Consider the following 21,917-nt stretch of genomic DNA (forward strand, 5'->3'; position numbering starts at 1 on the left):
CTCTTTGTAACCTATCAAAACATACAAAAGGAGATTAAAAATTGTTCTCTTACTAAAATTTTAATCAGTGATATACAGCAACTATAGAAGCATACAGGAAAAACGAGGTGATGGTGACTGAATCCAAGCGTACTGAACCTGACGCTGAGTTCTTTACACAGCTCTCTTCCATGCTGCAATCAAGGACAGAGACAGATAAATGCCCAAACTACTATTTGTGTAACATAAACTTGTCAGTCAAATTTTCAGGGTTTTATTCAATTTTGATACCTGTAAAGACTCATTCTGCAAGTGCCTGTGGCACTTACGCCGCAAGCGATGAATGTCTGATGAAAAGTGGCAGCAAAATAAGAATTTCTCCTGGTCCTCAGCTTTCACCTCTCAGCCTCTGGCAAATTGACAGTGTTTTAAATTAGGAGGAGGAATAGGGTAAAAATAATACTCTGAATTTATCTAGTGCTTTTCCACTAGGGAAGTCAAAGGACATTTTATTTATTATTTTATAAAAATAAATAAGTACTTTGGAGATGGGAATACAGAGACACGATCATGGTCAAAAATGTTATATTCAAATTGCAAGAGTATAAAAATGTTCCATGCAAGAGGGAACCAAATTCTCTCATTTCCCAAATATGTTTAAGCTCTGTACAGTTGATGCAAAACAAGGACAATTGTCCAATTCCCACTAATGGTCTAAGGCTGTCAACCCACAACAGAACTAAAATCCAAAATGCTTCTCTTTCCTTTACTGTTGAAAAACTAAAATCCCACTAAATCCAAGCCTGCTGTCCCATTTTTAGCTCTAATTCCTATTTATTCTTTCACCCTTTTCCCCAAAATGGAAAATAAATTTATTGTAACAGATTGTTCACAGACTTGATTTTCAGAGAGTTAGATGGCATTGTGTTATGACAAAAGAAAAAACATTAATAGGTTGCTGCATTGCGCATTTGAAATTCATTATAAAATAGCATCCTTTCAGATGACTTCCACAACTGCACATATCTTTGTTCTGTGCTCCCTGATGAATACAAACACCCCTTTGCTTTGGTAACTGAAACTCTCTCAGCAATGAAGCTGAACTCACCTGAAATCATCAACGCCCATCTTTTTTCCACTTACAGAAATTTTCCTTGGAAGTTTTCTTCAATAGGTGTGCGAACTCTTGCATAGCAAATTTAAGCCAATCAACACTAAGCCGGCTTTTCTCAGTTACCTTCCACTGATGGTTTCAAAGCCGTCTATAGACAGTCTAGATAAATCATGTAATGCACTCCCAGCAAGTATCACCGCAACTGCTCCTATTGTGGGCAAATCATTTATTTTCAACCTAACCCTCACAGAAACCCCGTTTGCTTCAAACAGCCTGACTGAAGTCAAGAATGCCTGAGCATGTACAACAGGCTCCAGCCAAAAGACAGAGCACACAAACAGAGATCTTCCACATCATCCCAAAGTTTTCTTTTCCATTCTTGAAGCCATCAACTCAACACAGTATGAAACAGTTACTGAAACACTTATTGCCAGCTCGTTCATAATTACTGGTTCTTCTTCCCTGCCGCATGCATAGCTAACTGAACGAGGGCCGTCATGGAAAGGGACTCAAATTGTAAGTCTGGCACAGCTAGATGATGAGGATAGGAACCCAGAGCAAGCACATAAACAACCGCTGGTCTCCTCTCGCAGCACTAAAGCCCAAATACAGGCTAGCACCAACCACGCTTTGAGAACAGCCTACCCGAGCCTTTTCTGATGCTCAGATAAGTGGCTACATGCTTCATGAGAGAGGTGACCCAGTGGTCTCCTCCCACAGCTTTGCTTGGTGACTGGCTCTGTGGTGACACAAGTCGTGCTCACTGATGCTCACATACCGCTCCTGGACGTGGGCTGGCAGAGGGGTTGCTCTCTTGCCTCTACAAGCATTTCTTGAGTACTAGAGCTAAGATGTTGCAATATTTCTTTTGTTCCAAAAGGTGACTGTCTTTCCCTACCCCACTCCCCACAAAGTGAATCAGCTTGCATGCATCAGCAGGAGCATCAGCATAGTTTGGGCTTGTGGCACAGACTGCTCTGTTTTGCGGTGTTTGGCAATCAGAATTGCTGCTTTCTCCATTAGACAACCTCTGGTTTCTCTGTTGTGCCTCTGCTTTTAACAAAGATTGATGTGACACACGCAGTCCGCTAAAGTAGAGGTACATTTTTTTTGCATGCCTCCGGAACACAGCCTTGCAGGTAACACTAGAACTGCTACTTAAATCCATTTCTAACCTAGGTAAATGACTCCAGACTGCTGCATTTAACAACCCATAAATAAATTCCTAGGTAAAAAAAGCTTTTAAAATTCACAAAATGAAATGACAATGTAAGGTCCTGTTGAAGAGCTCTTGCTGGATGCCATTTAGAGTTTCTATTTCCTATCACACAAGCATCCCCATTACAAACCCTGATGCTTTGCATACATACTGACAGACATGAAGTTCAGTGGCTGTTTTATGTACAGCAGTTATATCCTTGGACTACTCATATTAAAACACATTGGGGCTATTTTCTCACCTTAAAGGCAATTTATTGTGTATGAATAATGACTATTTTTTAGAGGCAGAGAAATAGGTCATCTTCCCTAGGAACACAGTCAGAAAACAGCTTCCCCTTCCATCTGGCGTGGTGCCTTCCCAGCAAGGCAGAAGTGGAATTTCCAAGACCTCTTTATGAATAAGCAATAAAAGACTCATAAGATGGGATAGTTTAGTAGCTTCCAAAAAGGCACATCAACTGGAGACAGAGATAGTTCAGGCTGGGTACTTGGGTTTGCACATGATCTATTGCTGCGTCTGCCACAGGAGGAGAGCTCCAGTTTGCAGCATGAAGAGCTCTCCCCATCTTACCTCAAGAAAAACCTGTCAGAAAGAAAGAGCCTAGCAAGTTTTTACTTTGGCCTTTGAAGTTCTTCCTTGGCTGACTGATGCTCGCCCATACATAACTAGAAGAAAAGACTTCCATTGTGCCACTCTTTACACCAAGCGTATTATTCTCCAGACAAAAGCTTTCGAGTCTAACTTTTAAACACACCTCTCTTTAGGGTGTACTGTTTCTAAGCCATAAAATCTTTTTTGTTCATTAAAAAAAAAAAAAAGACAGACAGCTTTTCCCCCTTAGGCAATCTACTCTGCTTGTTAGTTTTCTGTATTACTTTTTGCAGACAGATACCACAGACGCACAGCAGTTAGCAAAAGAACAGCCAGCTCTCGTCCTCAAAAATACAGTATTTTTCCCCAGCATAGTCTCCGGTGGCTTATCCAGCCCAGCTTTAAACATGAAATACAACCATTGTAGGAACTCCCTGGTTTTAGACAAGACCTACTGAATAATCGCCCTCCCTGAAAACATCTCCAACATCTGGCTACTTGCTGCTATTTGCAGGGTCTGTGCACTGGGTCAGGGCAGGGATGCAGGAGCAGGGCAGGGGGTTAAGCAATGAACATGCTCAGCACCTGCTTGCTCTCTGCCTGATTCTAATCAGTATTCTCCTCTCATGCCCAGGAATGCTAGAATTCCCCAGTTTCCTCAAAAAACCTGAAACTCCCCCCCCCACGCACACACCAAGGAAAGTGGGGGGAGGGGGAGGTAAGAGAGAAAAAAAAAACCTCTTAGTTTAGGGTCTGACCAAATTTCATTAAAGACAATGCAAGTCTTGCCATTAAATTCAATAGGCTTTTTTGAGGTTTATGAGAAACCTCACGTGCTTGACACTATTAACTAGAGGAATTAGTGGTGTTTAAAAAAAAAGAGAAAAAAACCACAAAACAAACCCCACAATTTTACTGTTTACTGACTGTAACACCACCATTTTCTTTGAAACTCTAGAAATCAGTAAAAACGATTTGTATCAGCAGCTCTAGAAATCAAATCTTGCCTTACTGCAACTTATACTGCAGTTGCATATCTAAAAACTTTACTTTTCTTTTTTAAGACCTGTTGACAAGTTCAATCCAGTCTATCAACTGCAACTGGCTCCTCAGTTTATTGACTCATAGCTTTATGTCCAAGTCACTAGACTATTTCTCTCGGTCAGGAAAAGTGTTTATGAAAGAAAGTACAGACTTCATTTTAAAAAGTTTAAAACCAATCCAAAACAGTTCATCTCTAATCAGTCTGTATAACACAAAATCCCATCACAGAGAAATGCATTCTGTTGCAACATACAAAAAAAGAGTGCTTAAAGCATGATATTTGTCTCCTTTTTTCTGCTCGGTTCATATTTCTATTTTAACAAGGACATGAATAAAAAAAATTTAAAAATAAAATATTTTAAGCAGCTATCCAGAAGTTACAATACGTTCTTAGCGAATGCAACAGCAACACCCAGTTCTAGAAAACAGTGCAAGACCTGCGTGCCCAGTCACAACCACATAAATTTCAAGCATCAAATATTTGCTTAGAACCAAAGATTATTTGGATATATTATTGAATAGATTTTCCACACCACATATTTGAGAAAAATGCATGCTATTCATGGGAAACCCAGCAAAACCAGCAAAAAGTATGTATCATTAATTGCTGTACTCCAGTAAACACATTGTGGCTCCGAGCCTCTATGTAAATTGAGGCAACACCCCTGAATTCATGAACTTAATTCCAGACCATACTAGTTATTGATCTGCTTTTGCTGTAAACGATAGTAACAAAAGTATTAGAAATAAAAATGTTAAGTCTTGATCTACTTCATCAAAATGCACTCACCTAGTGCTCTGAGCCAGGGGTTGCCGGTTTACTCTGTTCAGTTAAAAAGCGCTCCACACCACGGGCCACTGGACCAGAGGGCACTCGCTGGCCCCTCTGCAAACAACCTAGTGTTCCCCAGCTCTGCAACCCCAAAGTCTGGCAGCCCAAACTGCTCTTCCAAGGACAGGTTACAATCCCTTCTAGCCACAAAGCATTCATTCTAAAACATCATTTCATCTGGATTTGCAGTTTCAACAGATGAGCTATGGCAGCTGAACCTATATAGCACTTTTGATTTCTGGATCCCAGACATTTGGAAATACCATTGAGGAAGGAAAATGTCGTTGATCCCATTTCTAATAAAAAACCCCACACAAAGATACAAAGAGAAGATTTAGCCAAACAGGAGCAGCTGACAGACAGATCTCCTACACGCCAGCCCCTTCTCCACTGCACACGCCGCCAGGATGCACAGCAACAGGAGGAAAAAAAATTAAAATTAAGGAAAGCGTGGAAAGCAAGAAACAACAGCTTCTTCCTGCTCTGGGGGATCATGGCCAAGCAGAGGCAGAGACCAGTAACCAGGGAGGGGAAGCGAGCAGTTCCATCTCAGCTGGCGCCAGGCACAGGCAACACAGAAAGTCACCCAAGAAACACAGAGCAAGTTATACCAACTCAAACCAGTTCTCTTCCAAACCAAACCCAACTCTTCTAGCACTAATTTTGCCATGACCACTTTTTTCTTGTTTGTTTGTATTTAGGGGTATCACTTACTTATAAACACATTAGTCACCAAGATCACTCTTTCCTACTCAAAAGGGATATTAAAAAAGCTCCCTTGTCCCTCTCCAAAGATGCAGAACCACACTCACCACAGCCCCATCAGAAGACTGTTAAAGCCTATGGAAAGATGCCTTCGGCAGCCTCTTTCCCACAGCTGTGGGAACTTCAGCAGCAAACCAGCACCAGCTGTGCAAGTGGGGGGAAGCCATTGAGCCCAAATCACCAGGACCTAAGGTGTCTACTCACAGAGCTGAACATCACCGAGTGCAAGACACCACCTCCAAAGCACAACTGTGACCACAACACCTCCACGTAAAGAACACAACAGTCCTGTGGAACCTTTAAACTTCACATTAAAAAAAAAAAAAAAAAAGAACTTTCAAGCCACCCAGAAGAGAAAGGCAGAGCAAGAAGCTCCCCAGGTTGGAAACAGGGTAGCACCAAATCCCACCTGGGCTGGGAGCCACCCCTGAACTTAAAGGTACTGTACCCAGCCCTGAATCTTGAGGGGTCTCCTTGCTGCTTTGAACTCATACTCCGAGAAACACAACAGGTCTTTTAAGCAAAGGATCCAGCCCTGCAAAACTGGTCCAAGGTAACCCAAGGGCACACCACTCCTCAAAAACCCTGAGGCTAAAACAGGAAGAGTAACATAGCAAGAAAACAAAGTGGGTCCAAGGACTTCTCCCTTTGCTGTCTTGGGAAACCCATCATTCTGCATGCCCTCCCCATACTACCCAGTGGCAGTGGCCAAAAAATAAGCACCGCGTGGCCCATTTCTTTAATAAAGTGACTTCTCTGCAAGATTGGAAACAGATGAGTCCCTACTCCACTCTCTGATCACCTGGAGGATCTTTTTTTTTCCTCTTATAGGACTTTTCTGAGGTGTTTTATTTTTTTATTTATAACTACCATTATCAGGATTCAGATACTAGACGTATTTAGGACTCTTTTAATACTCACTCTAAATTTTTGTCTCTGATTTACTCTTCCAGGGCTGACAAGTCTGTTTCTGATGTCAGATTAAAAGAAATATTTATGTCATCAATCATCGCTCCACCTTTTTGACTGCCAATGCAGAAGTACAGTAACTTTGAATCCTGGCTTGTTTTAAGTTCTTCCTTGGCCAAGTGACCTCTTAAGAGTTTGAAGAAAAATCCTCTTTATGCCTGTCATAGTGTAGGGTTTGACAACCATTTGAATTAGAGCTCCTGATTTCTTTCCCAAAATTTCATTTGCCGTGTTGATTAGGATCAAAGGTTGAGGGGAGGAATGCAGTTTAGGAGGACAGAGCGTGCCTCCCCTTGTGAAACCCTTCAGCCAGGGAGGAGCAAAGATCAGACTCGGCAAGCAGCACTGCCTCCCATCCTGCCAGGACTGACGGAGCAGATTGGTTACAGAGCTTCTTGCAGCAGAGAGCCTGGGGTTTTGTTTGCCTTTTTTTGCTAAATCATGTGTTAGAAAATTTTTAAGTGCAGTTCTCTGAAACAGCTCTTTTTAATTTGCTCTGCTTGTAACATTTTATTTTAACTACGCTTACTTGCCATGTCCGAACACTTATTTACCAACGAAAATATATGTTTAGTGCTATGAAGTCTTCCTAAGTCTGAGAAGGTGAACGAGTTCCCTCAAATCTGAAATGTAATTAAACTTTCATATCAGGGCCAAATTCAACCCTAAATAACCTGCACAGCGCTGCTGAGAGCAGGGGATCGTTCAGATGTAAAGCATGGTACACTTCGGTCTCAAGAACCTTTTTAAACATAGACAGCGAAGGAAATAATTAAAAGATAAACAAAATGTCTGCTGTATGCAGCCATTTTGCATTTTCACCAGGAGAAGTGAGCACCCCGAGAGCCTGCAATACTTTTTGCTGCTTGAGTCCCTGCTGGGCACCAGCTCAGCACAGGCTGGCCCGAATGACCTGCCCCAGCACACACAACATGTTTATGCCAGTCTCAATGCTGTTCAGAAGAGGTGGACAAGCAGTTAGTTTCAAGGGCTTTTCAACACGTAACACTGTATTTGTTGGAAAACAAATTGTGGGTGCTAAAGCAACAGGCATTTGTGTGGCTTTCTGTATAGCTGCCAAAAAATTGAGCATTTTCGCTTGATCCTGTTGATTTAAAAGGGAGCAGGTCCAATCGACTGTGCTAAACCAGGGATGAACCCACAGGGCTTTTTCCTAACTGCAACAACTATTGTACGGTCTTCTAACTAGATTCCTAAGTGTTTTCTTCCATTATTTTCCAGTTCCACAGACAGCAGCAAAGAACATGGTTAAGCCATATACCATACGCGTAATAGCTACCATAGGCAGCAAGAGAGGTTAGAGGACACAATGCCTTTCTCTGCACTGTATGTATTAAAAATTTAAAGAAAAATGTACAGAAAAATTTGTAGACGTCCCTCCCTCCAAAATACCGCACCATAAAGGTTTGATGACTACTCACTTAAAACATCACTCCTCATATAAACAGTCCTTAGTCAGACAACTCTTCTGGCTTTGGTGAAACTATTAGAAGTAGGTAAGTTAAATTCGCAGGATGGTAGTTATTTGAAACTACGTATAAATGCTGATGATCTAATTCAGCGTTTGCTCACAAACCAGCGTCAGTCCACCAGCTGCCGTGGAGTTAATCTTGATTTATACCTTGGTAAATGAAATTCCTGAGATATTTTTTTTCCCCCGAAATCCATACTTTGCAGGATTTCATTGTGAAAATGGGAAAAGAGTGTATTTCACTTTCCATTTTCACATTTCTTTAGCTAAACACTTGCCACTTCCATTTTGTGTGTCAAAACACCTCCTTTCTGAAAACAACTTATTTTGCTGTTCACAAAACCGGTGGAAACCTGACTTCCAGCTAGTTCTGTGCAGGTTTGTTCTCACCACTCAGCTTGACCGGAGGGGCTGAGTAGGTGTCAGAGTCCTCACTGGGACACTGATCCCCCCCAGCTCGCACTCCAACCCTTCAGCACTTCACACCAGATCAAACAAATAGCCCTTAGGTCAAAATGAAAAGGAAGTCCTGCCACACCATCTTCAGTAAAAAGGGTTTTTTTGTGGAAGCATTCCCTGCAACTCCCTTATCCTGGTTTCTATAAAACCTGTCTATATTCATCTCCACCTTTCTCTGAGCCATTTAAAGACATAGAGATGGAAAACAGTTTTAAGTCCAATTTGGTTACAGTGAGTATGTTGGTGCTACTGCTACGTGGAGGGTATGTGGATTACACATTGGTTACATATTTAACAAAGGAGAGAGTCATTTTGCCAGAAGAACTGTAGTTGTTATTGCTTTTCTGGGCTGGTATATGGAACAGATCCTGATTATATTGGCATGAACAGTCCTACTTATTTGAATATGGCAAATAAGATTTGACGGGGGCTGAATAAGCTGTCTGCTTGCAGAAATGTCAGCTGCAGACAGTTTATTCCTCATACAATTCAAACCACAGTGATCTATGTGACATTATATCTGATAAAGGAATTACTACATAGTCATTTTTGGATCAGACATCCAACATGAGGCATGTCATAAATACGAAAATCCTTAAGACAGGTCCTTATATGGACTTGTGCATGATATAAACATTGGTCATGTTTGGCAGAAAGTCTACATCCAGGCAAATATCCATTAAAAAAAAAAAATAAATCAAAAGGTAGAATCTATATCACTGTCCTCACCGCAGCTCTCATGGAAACAAATAAGTTGTGTTCATGGACTTTAAGGAAATTTGTACGTAAAATGCTTTCAAAGAATTTTAGCTGTTAGTCTGGGGCAAAAAGTCTGCTAAAGTAGCTGAGTACTTGTAAAGCATGCATGGACTGGTATTTTATTCTGAGATAACCAGAAAAATGAAAGCTGAGTGTATTTAAGAAAAGGAATGAGAAAATGCTGATTTAAAAAATTCTGGTTTAGCCCTTTACTCTGCTGTTTGTCACTACAGCAGAGGAGGCTCACCCATGTAAAAATCAATGAGACATCAGGAGAGGCTCTCCGGCTTTACCACGGTTCTTACTGCTGTTTGTGAAGCTAAATTTCTGTGTCCAGATATGCCAGTGGAAGTAGCGGGACCTGGATCTAATGCTCACATACCCTACAATTCAGCTGAAACTTCATATCATAATTACAAGCCAACATAACACATCCAGATTGCACAGCCTCCTCTACTGAGGATGTGGTGGAATATATTTTACTATCTCTGAAATAAGTATAGCTTTCTGTAATGCAACAAGGAACTGATTATTCTCTTGCTTGCTTTTCTGCACAGCCTGGCCGATCCGACTTTCCCCCCTTTTTTGAAGAGGAGCAGTACAACTATCCTCACTGATCCAAGTGAGGTCCATAAAACCAAAACTGAAGAAAATGCACAAAGAAATGCTGCAAGCTCGTTTGTGTCCCTTTATACTGAGAGCCCAATCTGGAGAACTGGCTGGCTTCTCAAACTCCCTTTCTTTTATTGGCAGCCCTGGACCATTTATCTCCTGTGTGATTTGGTATACAAAGACAACTTTTTTTTTTTTTTTTTCTCCTTTAGGCTACACTCTTCAAAAAGATTACATGCAACAAAATTAGTTTTATTAAAATTCAATTAAATACTACATATTTTACCTGTCATAATGGTAAAATTTCAGTGCCCTATATATTAAAAAATGAAGTGATTTAAACAAAACCAAATCCAATAATGCTAAAGAAAAATCCCCCACAAAACGGTAAGTGCATACAGTGCATACATCCAACAGACCATGCAAAATAAGGATTCCATTCAAATTTCACATCTCATTAAAGACAATTTGGCCATTAATCCATACGGGTTTAGGAGCAAAGAAGGATTTTCCAAGACAGATAAACTGAAATGATCCTTCTTTGATCTCCAAGGTTAAGAATCAGCAACAATGGAAGATGAACAACAAGGGGCAGAACTACTGGCCTTTTTATGTGCCACAATGGCATCAGCAAACAACTACTTAATCAATATTTGGCCAGGGACACTGAAAACTTCCTTTTCAAATTTTAATTCCTAGTTGTAAAACAACTGTAGGGCAACCAGCAAGATAAGACATTAAACTGACTGCTTAATTGCCTTTTACTGTCTTACTAGTTATATATGCACATTCTTAATAGTTCGTGAATCTTTATTTACTAGGATGAATAAATGACCTGTCAACAATTACATCAAACTCCACTAACTAAATAGTCTCAGCGCATGACACACTTTAACTCTAATGTGTCCTCAGTGAGTTTTAATTTCATTATGCTTCACTTTTTTTTCTAGGCAGAGTGATTTAAACTGAATTAGTTTAACAGCATGGGGCAGGAGTACTCCAGGGCAAGTAAAGTAAAATGCTATGCTCACACTGCACTAAACAAGGTCTTGCAGTGAATTATGTTACTGTACATCATTTTTATTAGCCAGAGAGCTCAGCATTTGGGGAACACTTGGAAGTATCCTGCATTTTTATTTATATATTTTGTTCTTTCTCTAGCCGCATGTGTTTGTTACATAGGATTTAAAGTGACATTTACATGGAGAAATTCACATTGGCTGGCTTGCTCTGATTTATTGCTTTGCGTTTCACTCAATTTCTTCTTAAATTAACCAGAGAGCACTTTGTAGTTCTGCTTCATTTCCCAATGCAGTTTTATTACACAGCTCTGGGGACTCGTGATAATTTATCACTATCAACTTTATTGGCTTCCCTCTTCTAAACCCTGTTCCAACCCTTATCAATAGGTAAACCTAATACTAAACTAGACCTTCCCCAAGTAAGTGTTACATAAAAGCTTCGTCTTTAACTGATACAACAGAGAATTACTATTCGAAATCAGACCCAGAAAATAATCTCTTTTAAGGATTTCAACAGCATTGACTTTTACTTTTAGCATTAATTGCCAATTAGGTTTTTATCTAATTAAAATCTCCATCTGTCTGCCTGCTGATTCCGTCACTACCTCTATGTAAACACAGATACAATGATCCTTGCCCTTGATGAGAGTTTTGCCAGAGAGTTTCACTCGGGATTAGAGTCACACTCTTGTTTATTGGGTACTTTCTATTAACAGAATAGAACAAATTTGGGCCCCATCCTTGCCTTCCCTGACCCACTGAGTAACTTTACACATATGAATAGGCCCTTTGAGTGGGACTCTTCACCATTACCTTCATATAATAGGTTTGCAGAACTGGAGGTCTGATACCCAATCCAGTAAACCCATTTTACATCCTAAACCTGAGGATTTCCCCCAGAGCTGCAGTTGCTCAGCACATTACAGGGTTGGTTTCAAAAAGAGCCTGATCTCTACCATGGTAAACTCCTACTGACATCAATGATTTTGCAATCGTAGGAGAATCCAGAAAGCCAAAGATAAAAATCAGAGCAAGTCCTAGCCACACCAAAGTCAACTGACCATGTTTCTTGCCTCAGCCTTTCCAGAAGGACACTGTGTAAGTCTAACTGATTATTAAGATTTTCAGAAAAAACAAATAAAATGCAAACTTGGGTACAAATTCAAGTTAATCAACTGCTGCGTGTGTGAAGTGATCCTGATATTTGCTAAAATAACATTTGCCTTTGTTCTAGATATATGCAGTTAGAAAAACTGAAACGGATGCTCACAGTGGTTCTGTTTGAATGGGCGCTGACTTTGTTTAAGCTGAAGAAAGTGTCCCTAAGATGGCAAAACATGCAAACCCATTAATGAAAACACAATTTCAAGAAAGGGATGTGATGTGTCTATATACTACTTCAGAGAGCCACTGCTAGACTGAGTAACAGCCTTTCTTCCCACAGCTGGAAGTATTACTAGTGCTTATGTAAGTCGATTAGCCTGCAGTTAGTCTGACAGTTAGCACTCTCCTCGAAGTGCCCCAGCTTGCCTTCAAGACAGGAGGGCAGGGGCTGCTCCTCGCATCTCTGGAGCAGCAAATGCCGCTCTGAAGTCACGCAAAACACAAATATTTAGCCACCTTTCTGAAAACGCTCAGCATGCTGGGACGTCGTGCTCTCACTTGGTGGTGAGGTCATTATTGATCCTTGAGGTCATCGGTTATTATTATTAGCTCAGAATAATGGTTTGGAAGTGGGAGCCTGGCCCAGAGCCCCACAGTGACGACGGGTCAGGCAGAAGAAACAAAACTGGATTGGGCTTGCGTGGCATCGCCTACGTCGATTTGCACTTGTGCGGCACCTGGCTTTTCTGTCCAGGGCTGGACTCTCACACAATATTGAGATATGAGGAAAGGAAGGGGGAAAAGACAGAAGATACTGTTAGCACTATCTGCCTTGAGCCAAATCCTGGAGTCACTGGGGAGTTTTTCTTAATTAAGCACTATTTTCTTGTCAGCTCTGAGAGCCTCAGAAACCAAATTCTGTTCGAGTTACACGAGCCGATTTCTTAGACCTGGTAGTGACCAAATATGTAAAGGATTGTATGAAATTCCAGACTCAAGAAGATGATTGCCCGCAGCCACAGTCATCACATTTCATTCAATAAGTGAATCTTTACTGGGAACATTGAGCAAGGGAACACGTTGTGCTTCTCAGCCGTAAGACACAGCAGTTATTTCGCACGGCGAGCGAGTCCTCTTACCGCTGTGCCCTGGGAAGGGATGCTGAAGCAAAATCACGACACGCCCTGCATCAGAAAATCACATCCAAAATCTAACTCGGCGTCTGTCTTGTCCCATGCTCCAGCCACTAACCCAGCAGTCTACGATGCAGAAATGAATGGGATGACTCAAACTGATATCTGGTGCCTGCATGTTAATCCTGTCCCTTAGTAAACTGCCTTTATTAGTTTAACAGCCTAAAAATAACTGGCTGCACGATACTGACCAACCCTAATCAAAACATCTGCAAGCCCATCTAGCCCGAGCTACCCTGTAGATCACATGCCACCACTTCAAAGCCTGTGCATCAAGTCAGTAATTGTAACATTGCATCTAAATATTTAAGCTAGGGGCTGGTAGTCGCGTGTCCCATTTACAGGCAGCATCTGTCCTCTAATTCCATTACAGTACAAAGCAAAAATGTTTCCCAAAACTCACAAACAGGAAAAGCATCACACAGCTAGAGAAGCAGCAGCAGCTTGAACTTTCTAGCTGCTGAGCAGGGCTTTTGTGCTCAGGTCCCTTTTTCCCCCCCCTTCAAACTCCCCACATACACACACAAAAATAGGGGTGGTGCCGAAATTGTATTAATGTGAGCCTCAGGCACACAGAAAAAAAAGAAAAGAGGAAGGGGAGGGAGAGGGGGGAAGGGTTTGGTCCGAGATGAAAGTAAGAAGGAAATAAAGGAGGCAATTTAGTCTGCTGTAGCCTGAATTGCTCTCAGTACAGCCAAGGGTAGAGGCTTGGGATGAGTAGGGCTCTTTTTGGACGGGTGCGCATGACTGGGGGAGGATCCGCCGGGACAGGGCCTGGGGGCCAATTCCGCCGGCCGGGAACAGAGGCCCCCTTTGAGGCTGGGCGGGGGGGTCCCGGCCCCAGCCCCAGCCCCAGCCCCAGCCAGCGCCGCCCGCTCGCAGTGGGCCCAAGGACCAGCTCTACACCCCATCGTTTGAGTGCTGAAAGCCACCCGTTTCTGCCAGAAAACAACAGCTATCTTATGAAGGGGGGAGTTATCAGATTAGTCAGCAAACCATGCCGCACATAACTCCCGCTAAAGGTACAAGCGACTCCCTCTTCTGTAGCGGTTATGCTAAAAATATGCCCTGATGTGCCATATAAAGGCACGAAAGTTTCTCTCTCGTGTTCTTTATTTATGGCTTATGCCTTTAAGAAAAATTTAGCACGCATGCAGAAATACAGATATGCTATTATAGAACTATAAGCTTCCTGATACACACGGTGACAATCAAGGTTTTCTTTAAATACATATCCAAAATCAGGGTAGAGGGTGACACTGACAGACACGCCGAAATACAGCAAAGTGGGCTGCACGTGTGGCGTCTGTAAACGCTGGCAAGAGAATCATATTTAAGTGTCCATGAACAGAGACTGAAACAGAATCACAGCAGGCCATATGAAAGTTTACCTACGCCTATATATGTGATGGGAGAAATCCCAAGCCACATAATAGACTGTTTCTATTGCACATTTTTCAAAAATATCAAGTTTCTCTTCTTTCTGATCCCACTCTGCTGTAAGTACTCCCCAAATCCCAAATCTTGAATTAGCTACCATTAAAATTACAGTTGTTATCCTTGCCCTCAGAAAAAATGCCTCTCACAGAGTTACCCAAACGCTCACAGTGAGGAGGGGGATTTCAGGCAGAGTAAGCAAATGTCCAGCACTAGGTGTGCGCTGCCAAGGAGAAGAGTGATTCCCTGCTCCGCGCTCAGCCCCAGGATTTGTGTTCTGACCTATCCCACAGCCTTCCCTTGCATCTCCCTGCACCCACGCTCCTGCTGCTGGGATACCTCGAGCCCCTGAGACCAGAGCTATATAAATTACTCATACTGCAAAAGACTCTGCACTTTTTTCACTCCATAGCGTGGAGCACTCCCATGGAGAACACTCAGCGGTGAGCTACGTGAAGGTTTTGCTGCGCTCTGCAGGGATAACCTTCGGACATACTGCAAGCAACCTAAGTGCCGTGCCGGAGAGGGCATCCAAAACTCCCTGTCAGCAGGCACCCTCTGCCGCACCGGGCATCGCAGCCAGGCTGGTGGGCACTGGCAAATACGATCCTGCAGCATCAAAATCCTCGGGAGTGCTGCCAGTTTATTTCAGTAAGAGAGAAGGATCTGACCTGATGATTTTTATAGATGGAGTGAAATTGAAGCTCCTCTGCTGGCAATGGGAGTTGAAGCAGAACCTTTTTTGTTGGCCAGATACAGAAAGTAGTGGTGGACTTATTTCAGGGTTATTTTTGTCTTGTAATGGGCTCACTGGTGTGTTGTCCCTATAGTACCACACTATACGTAAGGCGTGTGTGTGGTAAGAAAACCTTTCTTGAGCAGCAGCTCTCTCACACTGCAGCATCCCGGCCACTCCAGTAATAAGATTAAGCAACAGCTTGCTAGTCAGGGAGGGGGAGCAGGCGTTGCTGCGGGGAAGAGCACGCTCTCCCTCCAACTGCCAAACCTTCCCAGGCGCTGTCACAGAACAGACGGGATTATCAAACTGCCGTTTGCACAGAACTGCCCGGCCACATTCATCCAGCAAAAACTTGCGTGCGGAAGGACAGGATAGGGCTGTGCTACCCCATTTAGTCAAGGGGAATTTTGCCACCGATTGAACTCGAAAGAAGCAAAGTAGGACACTCATGTCTGCAGAAAGTGCAGGAGAGGGTACGTCGGAGGGCAGAAGGCAGCCTCCTCACATGACCGTGCTGTGGGGCATGAGCGAGCCCCCGTTCGCAGGAAGGCACCGCCAGCCTCAGTGCTTTTCCTGCAAAAGTCTTGGGGCTTGCCCGGGGCTGGAAGGTGGCAGCTGTGCACCCAGACACTGATCTATGGTAGATCAGGAGCCCCGCTTTAAAGAGCAGAAAGTCAAAGAAAGGAAGACTGCTTCAAAGAGAAGTAGAGGGGTGGGTTATATTGATAATAATATTTTTTCTCTTGCTGTCTCTATTAATTACTCTCGGTTCCATAAAGCAGGTCTAATGTCAAGGCTTTCTATCTTCTGTTTCTAATCTCTGCTGAGAAATTCAGGAAGGCAGAAAAGCTAGGGCACTGAGTTTAGCTATTTTTCCCTTGGTGCATGTCCCTCTCAGAACAATCCTCTGCTGAAGGAGATACTGGAGGAAACTCTGGACCCATCACACAGGGGCAGCTAGAATAGGCAATCAAACCGTGCCTTCTGGCCTTAAAATCTCTTAACTCACTAGCATCTTCTGCATGTTTCTATTGCACACATCCATGCAAACACAGACACACAGAAGATGGGACTTCCCTGAAAGCTTTAATAACAGTTAAAAACTAAGTTTTGGGAGTGTTTCTGGGTTTGTTCCTACACAACAAGGAGATATCCTACTGTTAAAGAACAGGTTTGAGTTGTCCTTCTTGAACGGCACTCAGCATCTTTAGATGTCTAGAAACGCTAGAAACATTTTCTAGGTAAAAACAGCTACTTTATCCACGGTGGAGAGTCCATAAAACTGCGTGGACCATCAGCTATTAGGGGCTCATTGAATAATTCATCCCTCATTGCAAGCCCATAATGTCTTTTCTCAGCCTTTTGTGGGGCTGTTTTCTCTTCCTTTCTCCTTGAATTATAAAAAGGTTGCCTTCTTTTGTTCACATCAAGCTGCTGCTAGCTGAAGCTTTGTCTGAGCAAAGCCAAAGTGTGAGTTTCAATGGACTCCCCCCTCTTTGTTTTCCAAGTTCATCTCCAAGTGTAGATTGTGTATAGAAGGCCTTCTTTGTAAAAGCTGGAAAAGTTGTACAAATGTTTGACCAGCTCATTTGGTACTTTTGTCTCGCCTTCTCGGGTGCCTGTGCATGTGCTGGGCAGCCACTTCCACGCACAGGCCGCCCAGCCGGGCCCTCGCCTGCCCCTCCGCTCCGGCCCAGCCAGGGAGCAGGGCACAACCGCGGCGGGGCCAGCGGCTGCGTCCCCCCCCCCCGCCCCGAGCAGCCCTTCGCCTCCACCTTGTTCAGGTTGCAACCTCCCCGCAGCCCCTGGCCAACCACCAACACAAGCTTTTCCCAGCAGCTTTAAGAGGAGAAGAAATGGAATGTGCGGCTCCCTGCCCTGCCCACGGCTGCAGACACTCAAGGCTCCGCAGCCTGTGCAACCGCCCCTTCCGTGCATCTGCAGCATTTTGGTCGGCTTGGGCTGGGAAAGCGGCCCCTGCACAGCCATGCCGGGGGCTGCGCGGCCAGCTCCAGCCCTCCCTGCTCCCTGGCCCCCATCCCTGCTATTGAAAGCCAAACCAGTGGCGACCCCCACCTTCACCCCCACAGCCACGCCATTCCCACACACTGCAGGGTTGTCCCAGTGGGGGAACCGGACGGGGTGGGACGTGGCAGCCGCCCCGTTGGGGCTAGCTCCTCACCCTACACCTCCCTCTGCACTGGCCCCAGGACGACGTCCAGGAGAAGGGGAGCGATACCCACCAGCACCCGGGGCTGGCACTGGCCGGTCCCAGGGCTCCACCGAGCGTGGGGGGAAATGGGACTTTACCTCTTTCACTGAGGATGCCGTCAATGCTGTGCTTGGCCTTCTTGTCGCCTTCCTCCACCTCCTTCCTTTCCAGCTCGGCCTCCTCTTCCTCGCCTTTCCCAAACTTGCTCCGCAGGATGCGGCTGATGGAGCTTACTTCGGGGGGAGCGCAGAGCTGTGACCGGGCTTGTCCCCAGCAGCCCCCCGAGGTGGCCGGGCCGGGCCGGGGAGCGGAGCCCCGCATCACTGCCGCTGCTTCGTGTCCCCCCTCCCCGGCTGCCACCAGCCGGGGCTTTCGGGGGGGGCGGCCGCCCGCTTGCCCCTCCGCGGGGGTTTCCACGGGGCACCGTCCCGCACCGCGCTTCAGCGCCTGCACGGCGGCCCCGCAGGTATTTTTTTGCCCGATTCCGGGCAGCGGGTGATGAGAAAAGCCCACGGACACCCGCACAAGTACCGCGCCGGCTCCGTGTGCCCCCCCTCCTCCCCGCAAACACAACCCACCGGCACAGGGAGCTGCTCCCCGTCTCCCGCTTCCCAGCCCCGGGTCTCCGGCAAGCCCCGAGCCCTCCTGCGGCAGCGGCCCGGCGGGGACGGTGGGGAAGCGGGGGGAGGAGGAGGGGAGGGGGATGCAGTTGCGATTTAATTGAAAACACCCCCGCCGAGCGCAGGAATCCTCCCGGGACGCCTCTGCCGGTTACCAGCGTGCTAACGCCGACCGCTTCACGGGCACCAGCCCGGCCCGGGGCTCCGCTCCCGCCGGCTACGGGGCTCGCCCCGGGTATCGCGCTGCCCTCCCCGTTCCGCCCCCGGCCCTGGCCCTCCGGGACGTGTCCGAGCCGCCCCGCTGCCCGGGCGGCGCCCCGTACCTGACGGCACCGTGTTGCGGTCACACACCCCGTCCTTCAGCAGCTTGTCCCGGATCTCCCAGCTGAACATGCCCGCGTTTTCCCGCTTGTATTCTTCGATTTTCTTCTCAACGTCCGGCGTCGTCACCTGCTTCAGTAAAGACAAGGCGAGCGGGCACAGTCTGCAGGGCCGGGCGCGGCCGCGGGAGCCCGGGCTGCCGCCGCCGGGACCCCCGGTGCGGCCGGAGCCGACCCGCCGCCGCGCCGACCCGTCGACTCGCACCGCCGCCAGCGAGAGCCGGCCCCGGCCCCGGCCCCGCTTAGAAACTCCGTTATAAAACGCCCCGAGGACGGCAGGTTAAAATCAGAGGGGACGTAATAGGTAACGACGGGACCGCATAAGACGAGCAGCCCCCGGGCTAAACGAAACTTCCCAGGAAATCCTCCGGGGTCACAGGGGAAGGTGGGATCGAGCCCTGGGGAAGAAAATCCCCGAACCAGGCAGCACCGGCTGCCGTGCGGCCGAGAACAAAATCCCGGCGAAATTCTGGGTCGCCATTAGAGCAGGACTCGGTGTCAGCGAAGCTCCGAGTCAGTAAAGTTTCGGCTGAACAAAGTTTGCAGCGACAAATAAAAAGTAGCGTAATAAAACCGCTGAGAGGTCCGAGCACCAAGAGGTTTCTTCGATGGCCTCGTGATTTTAAAATAAAGCCGAATTCAAACAAAACAGAGGTCTCCCGCCTGGGAAAAGCCTTTCGTTCGGGTAACACGCTTATAAAAAAACATCTCTAGTCCTAACACTGAAAGGGAAAGTTCAGGCATTGCTACTTTAGAAGCAACAAAGGGTAAAGAAAAAAAAAAAAAAATCTAACAGCAACTTTCAACAGAAACTCAAGCCTTTACTTCTTTTTTTGTGGGAAAGAAAAGCTATAGGAGGAGGAGGCAGCTAATCTTGAGACCAGAATCCATATTTGTCCGCATTATTGTGAGAGCAAACTTTTTAGCTGTGTAGCTACAAATCCACGCAGCTTTGGAACGGACAGAAAAATAAACAGAGCAGGAGAAGAAGCAGTAGGCAGGCAGACAGAGAGGAATACAGGTAATTTTTTTGCGCTTCGCAACGAAAGAAGCGAGGGCCCGATCCCGCCGCGCTGCGCAAGCCCTGACATCTGACCGATCGCTTCCCCGGTCCGTCCCGGCCGCGCCGAGCCCGCCCGCGGCTCCCGCGGGGCTGAGCGTGGGACACTCGGGGCTTTGGAGGGCCAAGCGTTCAGAAAACGACCCCTTTCTCCCCAGTTTCGTTTGAGAAATTATTTTTTAAAATAGCGTTTTCTTCACTGGAAGAAAAAAAAAAAACCTGCCGCGAACTCCAACAATACTTTTTAAAGCCTCGGGAAGTTTCCGAGCAACAGGCGGGGATGCGGCAGGCGGTGCCGTGACCGGTGCGTGTCTGCGCCCACCCCCGGCCCCCGCATGGTGCCCCCGGCCCTCCCGGGGTGCTGGCCCCCCGCCTGCAAACCCCGCTGCCAGCCCCCCTGCCCTGAGTCCCGGTCGGGCCTCGCTCCCCACCGCCGCGGCCGGGGTTTGCCCGGCTTCGTACCGGCGCCGAGGGGCTCACCTTGGGCTTGCTGCCGCCGATGGCCCCCGGCCGGATGGAGCCCGTCTCCTGGTACCTGCAGAGAATTTTGGAGACGCAGCCGTGGGACACTCGCAGCTGGCGAGAGATGACACAGGGCCTTATGCCATGGTGGGCCATCTCCACTATCTTGTGTCGGATATGGTTGGGTAAAGGCCTGCCATTGATAAACACTCCTCCGAGCTGATTGACTCTGCCCTGGCCTAGAGGAGTAGAGACTAGAAAAGGAGGGGAGGGGAGGCAGGAGGGGGAAATGGCGTTAACGTCTCCTTCGGATCCTGCTGGGTCTTTTTTTTGTTGTTGTTATTGGTTTTTTGTCGTTGCTTTTCTGTAAGGCAACTCGCCGCCACCCGCCCCCGCCCGCCCAGCCGCCCCGCAGCGCGCCCGGGGCCCGCCGGTCCCCGCGGAGCCCCGCGCTGCTGCCCCGGAGGGCAGGGGAAAGCGGCGGGGCGGCTTCACCTGTTGCACTGGCACCGGAGAGCCGGGTTTCAAGGCTTGCCCGGCTCCAGCGGAGCAGGGGGCAACCGGTGCGGCAAGCCCGCGGACTCCCCGGGCGGCGAGGGGGCCGGCGGGGCTCCCGCACTGCCGCTGCCTGGAGGAAGAACCGCCACTTGCAGCGGCCCGGCCCGCCTGGAACAAGCCCTCGTTTCGACAGTTTCTTTGGATTTCGTCCGGCTCGCTTTCATTTGGCTTTAGGGGGTTTTTTTCTAGCGCTTCTGCCCCCCACTTTTTTCTAACTTTGGGCTCTCCAAATCACTGCCCTTCACTTTGCGAAAGAGCGGATTCAGGGCCCGCTCACACCGCCGACCTCCCGGTCGGTTCCCCCCGCTCCCGCCGGCCGGAGGGTACGGACCGCTCGAGGGGTGCGAGGCCAGAGCCGCCGGCCGGCAGCCAAGCCTTCCGCGCAGCGGCCCCAGCCCTGCCCGTCCCGGGACAAGGCTCTGATCCAGCCCCGCCGCAGGACGGCGGCGCTGACAGCGCGGGGGCGTGAGCCGTGCGGGCGCGCCGGGGAGCCCTCCGTGCGCCGGCTCTCGGCGGGCCGGGGAGGGGGCTGCTTCGTTCTGGCCTCCCGGCACGGAGCAATCCTCACTTTTCCGAGGGGGAGCAGCCCGGGCGCGGCCTTACCTTCCAGCGGGAACCCGCTGCGGGGGTAGTTCTGCCCGGCCCCGGGTCGCATCATCCTGGGGACAGCTCCAGCCAGAGTTGTCATCGCGGCGGCGGAGGCCCGACAGGGTTATATCCAGGTGAGGGCTGATCTAGGAGAGATCCGCGCTGTCAGCCGGTCCCGCCGAATCAGGAGCGGTCCCTGGAGGGGGTGGGGGATGCCGCCGGGGGGCGGGGAGGAGGCAGCTCCGCCGCTGCCCCTTTGTCAGTGACCCGCGCTGCCCCGCACCGGGAGGGCAGGGGCCGGGGCTGGAGCCCCGCCGAGCGGCGATGCCGGGTGCGGGGGAGGGAGGGCGGGCGGGCGGGGGGGGGGGGGGGGGGCGGCGGCGGCGGCGGCGCTGTCCCCGGTGCGGCGGGGAGCGGCAGCCGCGGGGCCGGGAGCATTTATCGGCTCCGTCCCCGGCGCGGCTCCGCGGCGGCGCCGCCGCGATTGGCCGCCGCCGCCCGGCCCGGCCGCGCCGCCCCCGCTGATTGGGCGAGCGAGGCGGCTCTCCCGCATCGCCCCGGCCGGCGCGACGGCAGCGCGACCGGCACGGCCCGGTATGGCACGGCCCGGCCCGGTATGGTATGGCACGGCACCGCCGCACCGCGTTGTCCCCGCGGCCCGAGCCGTGCCGGGCCCACTCGCCGCGGGCAGAGAGCGGCCGGCG

General features: G+C 48.0%; 1 protein-coding gene across 8 annotated transcripts in view; it reads right to left on the reverse strand.

The window, feature by feature from the left end:
- PAX3 (paired box 3) overlaps positions 1 to 21,313 on the reverse strand; it is an 80,970-nt gene extending 59,657 nt beyond the window's left edge. For 3 of the 8 annotated variants that reach the window (XM_049803668.1, XM_049803669.1, XM_049803667.1), the window contains exons 1-4: positions 21,229 to 21,313; positions 20,086 to 20,321; positions 18,489 to 18,618; positions 17,644 to 17,778 (exon numbers count right to left, since the gene is read on the reverse strand). In XM_049803668.1, coding sequence (XP_049659625.1) covers positions 17,644 to 17,778; positions 18,489 to 18,618; positions 20,086 to 20,321; positions 21,229 to 21,313 — 586 coding nt within the window. Of the gene's footprint in view, positions 1 to 2,532; positions 2,542 to 17,643; positions 17,779 to 18,488; positions 18,619 to 20,085; positions 20,322 to 21,228 lie in introns of all 8 variants that reach the window. The other 5 variants (XM_049803675.1, XM_049803672.1, XM_049803673.1 and 2 more) reach the window with 5 other exon arrangements.
- Between the last annotated feature and the right edge of the window lie 604 nt (positions 21,314 to 21,917).

This window comes from Accipiter gentilis, chromosome 6 (assembly GCF_929443795.1).
Source record: "Accipiter gentilis chromosome 6, bAccGen1.1, whole genome shotgun sequence".
NCBI classification, from domain to species: Eukaryota; Metazoa; Chordata; class Aves; order Accipitriformes; family Accipitridae; genus Astur; species Astur gentilis.